This window comes from Cannabis sativa, chromosome X, assembly GCF_029168945.1.
Source record: "Cannabis sativa cultivar Pink pepper isolate KNU-18-1 chromosome X, ASM2916894v1, whole genome shotgun sequence".
Lineage (NCBI taxonomy): Eukaryota > Viridiplantae > Streptophyta > Magnoliopsida > Rosales > Cannabaceae > Cannabis > Cannabis sativa.
The window spans coordinates 55,931,850-55,940,637 of NC_083610.1; the positions used below are offsets into that span (position 1 = coordinate 55,931,850).

Below are 8,788 nucleotides of genomic sequence, written 5' to 3' on the forward strand. Positions count from 1 at the left end.
AGGTGGCCGGCCATGGCTTAGTGGATTGGGCCTTGCTTTTTGCAATTTTGCAATTTTAACACCTTTTGTATATGATTTTCTCAAAAATGCCAATTTCCTAATTCAACCATTTAAATGTCAATTCTAACTATTTAATAATTATAAATAATTATTAAATAATATTGTCATTTATCATATTTATTAATTGAACCATACAAAGTATCATAATTAACAAATATGCCCCTATTAACTCTTTCTTTACAATTTCGCCCTTACTTAGTGAAAATTTCACAAATAGACATAGTCTAATTTGTGAATTATAATTGATTAATCAAAATCAATTACATGAGTCTTACAAACAATATTATCTCAACTAGTGGGGGGACCATGGGTCTATATAACCGAGCTTCCAATAAGTAGATCAAGAATTTAGCACTAAAATTCACTAACTTATTAATTCTTCGTTGAATCCACGCATAGAACTTAGAATTGCACTCTCAGTATATAGAATGCTCTATATGTTCCACCATATAGACACATCATTAGTTATCCATTGTTATAATCCTAATGTGATTAATGATCCTCTATATAAATGATCTACACTGTAAAGGGATTAGATTACCGTAACACCCTACTATGTATTTTATCCTTAAAACACTTGACCCCGTATAAATGATATTTCAGCTTATGTGAAATGAGATCTCCACCATTTATTTTCGTTTGGTCAAGCTCGAAGGAGATCATCCTTTGCTTACTATTCGCCAGATAGAAGCTATAGATTCCATGTTTATGCTAGCGCTCCCACTCAATTGCACTACCGTGTTCCCAAAATGTACGTATCACCCTGACCTAAAAGTAGGCTTAACTAACAAATCAAAGAACACGAATAGCCTTTCAAGATTGAGCCTAATCATAACAGGATTAAGATCATTTGATCTAGGATCAACTTGGCGATAATGACTTGAATAGATTTTACGGTAAGTTTAATTAAATCTAAATCAAAGTTCAATATCGGTCCCTTCCGATGCATACTCCATGCATCCAACTTGAGCTTTACTTTAACCAATGTTCTGGAAAGAACATAGTATTTCTCCAAATACAAGTAAACTCTTGTTGTAGATTATCATATCAGTAAAACCCTGTGTCTGATAAATCTAGGAAACTTTATTCACATAGTCATGTTTACTTTCCAATGTGATGACAGCACAATAAACATGATCAAGTATGTGAAAAGGGTTTAAGATGAATTTATAAATCAAATAGACAAGCAATTGATAAAGTGAGCCAAAACATACACAAATGAATGAAAAATACTTCTGTTTCTTTATTGATGTTGAATAAAATAGATTACATTGAAATGGATTTTTATTTAGGGCATAAAACCTAACAATAACTAGTTATAAAAAATTGTAACAAGTTACTTAGTTACTAAATTATACATACATATATATAATCAATTATATCTCACACTATTATCTCAAAAAAATAAAATTATATCACACACTAATTCAATTTTAAAAATTTTATTTCTAAACTAATGAAATCCCTCCAATGTCATTTTATTCACAATAAATATATATTACAAAAAATATATAAAATATAATTACAAAATTTATTTCCATAAAAAAATATACACACACTATATACACACAATATATACACACATTATATACAAATATTCAATAAAATATACAAATACATATATATACTATACATTGAGGTATAAATTATTACCTAATAACCGCAATCCGACGACCACCGTAAAAAATCCCGGCACTATACACATAAAACACAATAATATTACTAATAAAATAAAAAAACTCAAATAATAATTTACAAAAACAAAAAATAAAACAATATACATAATACAAAAAGAATAGAAGCAATATTTATACCTTAAACGAGGTTGAGATTCAAGGATTTCTCAAGAAAAATGGGTGGCCGGATTTCAAACCCAAACTTTACTATTTAGGTTCGGATGACACTCAAAGAGGGTAAAAAATTAAAACTTTTTCGGTGTATGTTATTAAGTATCGAAAATGGAGGATTTTAAAAAAAAAATGGGCTCAAATGGTTGAGAAATGGGGGAGATATGGTGGGGAGGAGGTGGGTTCGGCGAGGGTTTGGCTGAGAAATGGGCTCTCTGGTTTTTTGCTGGGTTGGCTGAGTGAAGTGGGGAGGAAGAAGATGATCGAACCCTATATACAAGGGTCGACCCTATGGCGTCGGTTCCTTCATAGGAACCGACGGCATAGGGTACACGTGTCGACAAGCGTGTACCTATGTCGTCGGTTCCTATGCAGGAACCGACGCCATAGGGTCGTCCAGAAAAAAAAAATTATATTTAATTTCCAACCGCCTCTAAATGGTATAATGCAATTTTATACCTATGGTTTTTATCAAAAAACCGCCTCTAAATGTCAATTTCGAACATAGCGGGTATTTTCACACCCTTTAGCTTCCCCTTTTATAAATGGGGTTGAAAAAACTACCTCTAAAGGCTAACATTGTAGTAGTGGGAGTTCATTCCTTAATTAATTTTAATGATGTGATCGTGTTTATGTGTTGAAACTAATTTAGTTTTTCCATTAGTCTTGTCTTTTGACATGGTTCTCTAGTCTTGTTTTTTGACATGGTTCTTTAGTCTTGTCTTTTGACATGGTTTTTTAGTCTTTTCTTTTTAGGTTTTTCTGGTTCGAGTCTTGTCTTTTGGCATGGGTTGTGTAGCTCAAAATTATCATGGTGCTATGGTAGAAGCATTCAAGAAGGGGAATATTGGATGTGTTCAACCTGAAATTGTTGAGATAATAGGCATGAAAGAAGCATTGAGTTGGATTGCAACTCATTCGTGGGATAGAGTCATGTTGGAAACAAATAGCTTGGTATGTGTCCAAGCGATTCAGAGCGGTATTTTATGTCTTCACAATTTGTATTTTGTAAAACAATTTACAAATAAGTTGGCTCATTGCTTGGCAATAAACTCTTATTTCTCTACAGATCGTGTGCTTTAGTTGGAAGACTGAAGTGCGTTTTATTGTTTTGAACGAATTTATTAATTAATAAATATTATGATTTTTATTAGAAAAAGAAAAGAAAATCAACTTCAGTTCTGCGTCACCAATTACAATCCTGAAAGAAAAACCATTACAAAAGTTAGAAATGAAAAGCAAAATGGATTTATTCATTTTTCCATTTTAACAAAACATTAGACGGATGAGAGACAAATAAAAATAAGGTAGGTTCAATAAATAAATAAAATAAATTAAAAAAAATGTAGTAGTAGTAGGTGTGAGTCAGCATTTATTAATTTGCTTTTAATAAAAACAAAAACAAAAAAAGTTGTCTCCTCTTTATTTATTAGTTGGGGGTAGTTGAATATGTGAGGCGTAGTAGCAGCAGTGACAGGTGGAGACGAGGCGTGGGACACGAGGGAAGGAATATGCGAGGGCATTCTTGTAATTAAACCCGACAAACAGCTCCATTCTGGTCAAACGTCCAACCAATAGATGAGTGAACTATGTACAACGCTGCAAAACCAAAACTAAACTACAAAATATTCCATAATCGAACTCAAACTTAACTCTCTCTGTTCTCTTCTATGTCAAACTCAATTATGGAGTAGTATAAAATATTTCTTTTGATCTCTGTTCAAACTCAAACTAAACTCTTCAATGGCTTCCATCTCAGGAATTTGCTTCTCTTCACCATCTCTCAAACCCAACAAAAACCCCTTCCTCAGAGCCACTGCCGCCTTCTTCTCTCTCCCAATGCACTCCCTTTCCGTACCGACTCGTTCTCCTCGAATCGCTCCCGCTCACTCCGTGGCTCGGGAGATTTCGGCTGACTTCTCCAAGTCCGATGGGTCTGCCTTTCCGACGAAGAACAATGGATTAGAGAAAGACCCCCGCGAGCTTTGGCGGAGGTACGTTGATTGGCTGTACCAGCATAAAGACCTTGGCTTGTTCCTCGATGTGAGTCGGGTCGGGTTCACCGATGAGTTCGTTGACCAGATGGAGCCCCGTTTGCAGGCCGCTTTTAAGGCCATGGACGACCTCGAGAAGGGTGCGATTGCTAACCCTGACGAGGGTCGGATGGTCGGCCATTATTGGCTCAGGAGCCCTGACCGCGCCCCAAACTCGTTTTTGAAGTCACAGATTGAGAACACGCTCGATGCTGTGTGCGCTTTCACCGATGACGTCGTCAGCGGTAAGGTCAGTTTAGTGTTACAGTTCATATTTTTCGACAACACCCAGACAACAAAAAAATATTATTGTGTTTAATTTGATTTGAGATAAAGATTTTGTTACTTGTGAGAAACCAAATAAAAGACAGAGCCATCGATTTGGGTTATGCAAGTATTTTTGCAATTAGAGTAGTAGTGTTGAGATTAGTTTTTGATTTATTTGCAGATTAAGCCACCCTCAGGGGGTCACTTTACTCAGATACTTTCTGTTGGGATTGGTGGTTCTGCTCTTGGACCACAGTTTGTTGCCGAGGCACTGGCGCCTGACAATCCTCCTCTTAAGGTAAACAACAAGCTTGTATTATGTAGAGCGCTATAGCCTATAGCCTAGGAACATATTTTATTTATTTACTTCTTTAAAGGAAAAGGAGATATCCCAACTCCTAGTTGATTGTTTTCTTTTGGCTCTCTCTTGTTGGCAGATAAGATTTATAGACAATACAGATCCAGCAGGAATTGATCATCAGATTGCACAGCTTGGCCCGGAGTTGGCATCTACACTTGTCATAGTGATCTCAAAGGTTCACATGGATGTTTTGTTTGTCTATTTTATACATAAATTATATGTATATATATATATGTAAATAAACTACTAAAGACTTGCTTGACTATGTTTTTATGTTGTATTTTTCATTTTTTAAAGTGAAAAGAGGACGAGGATGTTCTCAAGATGTTGTTTGAGAATGTCACTCTATTATATTTCGTTTAAAAACAAATGAACAAATATGTTGGCAAGGAAGCCTTAAATGGTTTTATCACTTAATTACTATATCATAGAAGTAGCTCACCATATTGTAAAATTGTAATGAGTACAACAAGTAGCATTTGCAAGCTTGTCGTAATCTCTCGTTTATAATTGGGTATTTATTTAATATAATTTATTTTCAACAAATATATCTTATTTGTAATTTTGCTACTAATTTATTTATCAATTTTTTTTCTCTTTTTCTTAGAGTGGAGGTACTCCTGAAACTAGAAATGGCTTATTGGAAGTACAAAAGGCCTTTCGTGAAGCTGGTTTGGAGTTTGCAAAACAGGTCTTAATCTCAGGTTTTCTTTCTGCTTAAATATGTGTCTTTCTGCATCGTGCTAAATATGTATAAATCTCTTTGGTGCTGTCTATGTCTTGTTGGGTAGATGGCTCATTTTTAGTCAGATGCGAATTGATATTTGATATGCCCTAGGTGTGGACCTCTTTACCTATTATCATATCATTTTCTCATGCAGGGTGTTGCCATAACACAAGAAAATTCATTATTGGACAACACTGCAAGAATTGAGGGTTGGTTAGCTAGATTTCCCATGTTTGACTGGGTAGGTGGAAGGACATCTGAAATGTCTGCTGTAGGTCTTCTTCCAGCAGCACTACAGGTTGGTACATTCATTTCATTGTGTAATGTAACCGTAACTCTTTAATAAACATTCTCTGATTCTGAACTATGCTTTAGGGAATTAACATTAGAGAAATGCTTGCGGGTGCAGCATTGATGGATGACGCGAACAGAACCACTGTGGTGAGCATCCTTTCTGATCTGTTTTATTTGTCTGATGGAAGTTGTTTCTGCATAAGCAGACAAAGTGGACATTGCCACGGAAAAGATGCTTTTCCAATTAGATCACATTCTTTTATCTATCTCACTCCCACATTTGATAGTTCTGCTAATGATAACACTTTGAACATTCAACTGATCATCCCTTCTTGTTTGTTTTGTGATGGTACAATACTAAACTCTGTCATTGGAGATGACCAATTTCTTGCCCAACTTGTTGAACTTCTAGTAAATAGTTTCTGTATGCCAAAGAGTTGGATTAAACTGTTTAATACAGATTTGATGACCTTTCCAATCGCATTGCTCAGGTGAAAGATAACCCTGCAGCATTGCTTGCATTGAGCTGGTATTGGGCTTGTGATGGAGTAGGATCCAAGGTATTGATTCTTAATCTTTTTCTTCTTTTCTTTTATTATGCGCTCTTCTAAATTCTGTTATTCTTTAATTTGGTTTCAATTTGGTTCTCGATTATGTTTATTAAATTGTCCTCATCTTCGCTTCTTACAGGATATGGTTGTGCTTCCATACAAGGACAGCCTGTTATTATTTAGTCGGTATCTTCAGCAGCTAGTCATGGAATCCCTTGGGAAAGAATTTGATCTTGATGGTAATCGGGTAAGAGTTGAGTACTAATATGTAAGCAGTCTTTTGTTTGTATTAGTTTGTATTTTATTGGGAAAATTAGCAACATGTGAAATATGTTTTGCTTGATGGATTAGTTCTTATAGGCAGCATTTGGAAGTTGCAAGTCTTGAACATCAAGTTGGTCCTGAAATAATCTTGTGATCTTATAGGTAAATCAAGGATTGACTGTCTATGGAAACAAAGGGAGCACAGATCAGCATGCGTGAGTTTCCATTCTCTAAAAACAAAAATTGGTCACTTCTGCCTTGATGTATACTCTATTCTCAGCCAGATAGTAACTGTTCTTTCCTGCAGCTACATACAACAACTGAGAGATGGTGTGCACAATTTTTTTGTGACTTTCATTGAGGTGCTAAGAGATAGGCCCCCTGGTCATGACTGGGAGCTTGAACCAGGTGTTACATGTGGTGACTACCTTTTTGGAATGCTACAGGTTATATTTTATTATAAAACACTGTCATTCCTTTTTTTTTTTTTTGCCTGCTAATTGCTATGCTTTTTCTTTCATTTAGTAGTAACTCACACACACTGAATCCTCTACAGGGCACAAGATCAGCTCTATATGCCAATGATCGGGAATCAATCACGGTTACTGTACAAGAAGTGACACCTAGAACTGTAGGTGCCCTAGTAGCTCTCTATGAAAGAGCAGTAGGAATATATGCCTCAGTTGTCAACATTAATGCGTACCACCAACCTGGTTAGTATCCATGATTTCAGTTGTTGTAGATATTGAGTCTTGAGTGTGAAATAGGGATTTTGTTCTCTAGCATCATAAATTTAGTAACTGATGTTTTAATTTGAAAATTATTTTGTGTTACATCCTCATTCACCTCATTGTGTTTAATTGATTTCTCAGGTGTGGAAGCTGGGAAGAAGGCAGCCGGAGAAGTGTTGGCTCTTCAGAAGCGGGTTTTGGCAGTACTTAATGAGGCCAGGTACGATGTCAAATTTTGTCCTTACGATGAAGCGACGCAGTTGCGTCATGCCAAAGCATGAGATTACAGTGTGAGAAACATTTTTAAAAACCAGAAATCTTGCTCCATTGTTGAAACTAAGCTTTCTTTCTTTAAATGATTCAGCTGTAAAGAGCCTGTGGAGCCGTTGACTTTGGACCAAGTTGCCGAACGTTGCCACGCTCCTGAAGATGTACGTATACATATGTACTTTTTTTTCTTTTACTCTTTTATCTTGCTCTTCGTACGGTTTAGTTTTGTATTGCAATGAAAATATATGTGCTAAAAATCATGACATGGGAAAAGAGGGGTTCAAGGATTGGATGTTTTTCTAACTTTTTTATAACTTAAATTGTGGCAGATCGAAATGATTTACAAGATTATTGCCCATATAGCTGCAAATGACAGAGCACTAATCGCGGAAGGCACCTGTGGTTCGCCGCGGGGCTTCAAAGTTTTTCTTGGGGAGTGTAATGTGGATGAGTTGTATGCTTAAATTCATTTCTATTTGGTATGCATGCCATCGGGCCTTAATTCGGAAAATAATAACAAAGAGTAGTAATTTGGTCGTCTTTAATCCCTTTTCCTTTCTCACATTTGTTTGAACTCGTGGATTTTTTTAAATTAAGTTGAAAATAAAATTCAATTCAAGCTTTATTTGATATGTAGTTTATGAAACCTGATTCCAGATGGTTTGTACACAAATAAAATCCAAGATAAATGATTTAGAATTGCTTTTGTTCTGCTGTCTTATTTGCTAGTAATTTTTGTGCTAATATTATGATTTTGTTCCAAACACCCATATTGGTCATAAGACACACAAATCTCTGGATATTGATACTGACATTGGTCAATGCAAACCATTGTAGAATTCTTCTGATGTGTTTGAACCACTGAAACATTGTTTGTTTAGTTTTTATTATTTCCATCATAACTATTGTAAAATTGGATAATATTTTGATAAATAGGGAAATTTGACATTTATTAAATTGTGTGATTTGGTTACTGAATTTTATAACCGAATCTCATGTTGTTCCACGGGCAGAAGAGGGCTTGGGTAGCAGAGAGGTGACGAAAAGAATGTGTTCATCCGATTCAATCCGTACTTTTTTGGTCAAACAACATCCAATCCGCACTAAGTGCGGATTTCATATTTTGGATCCAATCCGATCCGCATAAGAGTTTAAATCCAATCCAATCCAATCTGCAATAGTGCGGATTGGATCGGTTATTTTTTTAATAATAGTTTATTTAATATTTCATAGAAAAAGAATTTTTTTAAAAAAAAAACTATTGTTTCTTAATCTCCAATAATAATCTATTTTCATCTCTATTTATATACAAATTAAACCAATACACATATATATCAATATATGTATACTTATCTTTAGATTTACACTAAAATATATATGTAT

At 35.1% G+C, this 8,788-nt stretch overlaps 1 protein-coding gene across 1 annotated transcript; it reads left to right on the forward strand.

The window, feature by feature from the left end:
- Positions 1 to 3,360: 3,360 nt before the first annotated feature.
- On the forward strand, positions 3,361 to 8,124 carry LOC115711259 (glucose-6-phosphate isomerase 1, chloroplastic). Its single transcript, XM_030639599.2, has 14 exons — positions 3,361 to 4,190; positions 4,389 to 4,505; positions 4,645 to 4,743; positions 5,176 to 5,259; positions 5,450 to 5,593; positions 5,671 to 5,736; positions 6,081 to 6,149; positions 6,280 to 6,387; positions 6,567 to 6,619; positions 6,712 to 6,850; positions 6,961 to 7,117; positions 7,277 to 7,355; positions 7,500 to 7,566; positions 7,735 to 8,124. The coding sequence occupies exons 1-14, from the start codon at positions 3,651 to 3,653 to the stop codon at positions 7,867 to 7,869; spliced, it is 1,857 nt and encodes a 618-aa protein (XP_030495459.1). The 5' UTR covers positions 3,361 to 3,650; the 3' UTR covers positions 7,870 to 8,124.
- The last annotated feature ends 664 nt before the right edge of the window (positions 8,125 to 8,788 follow it).

Bases quoted from the DNA above. Each gene is read 5' to 3' on its own strand.
- LOC115711259 (XM_030639599.2), top strand. From the start codon at position 3,651: ATGGCTTCCATCTCAGGAATTTGCTTCTCTTCACCATCTCTCAAACCC. The intron at 5,737-6,080 runs GTGAGCATCCTT...CGCATTGCTCAG, and splicing joins ACGCGAACAGAACCACTGTG to GTGAAAGATAACCCTGCAGC. The intron at 6,851-6,960 runs GTTATATTTTAT...AATCCTCTACAG, and splicing joins ACCTTTTTGGAATGCTACAG to GGCACAAGATCAGCTCTATA.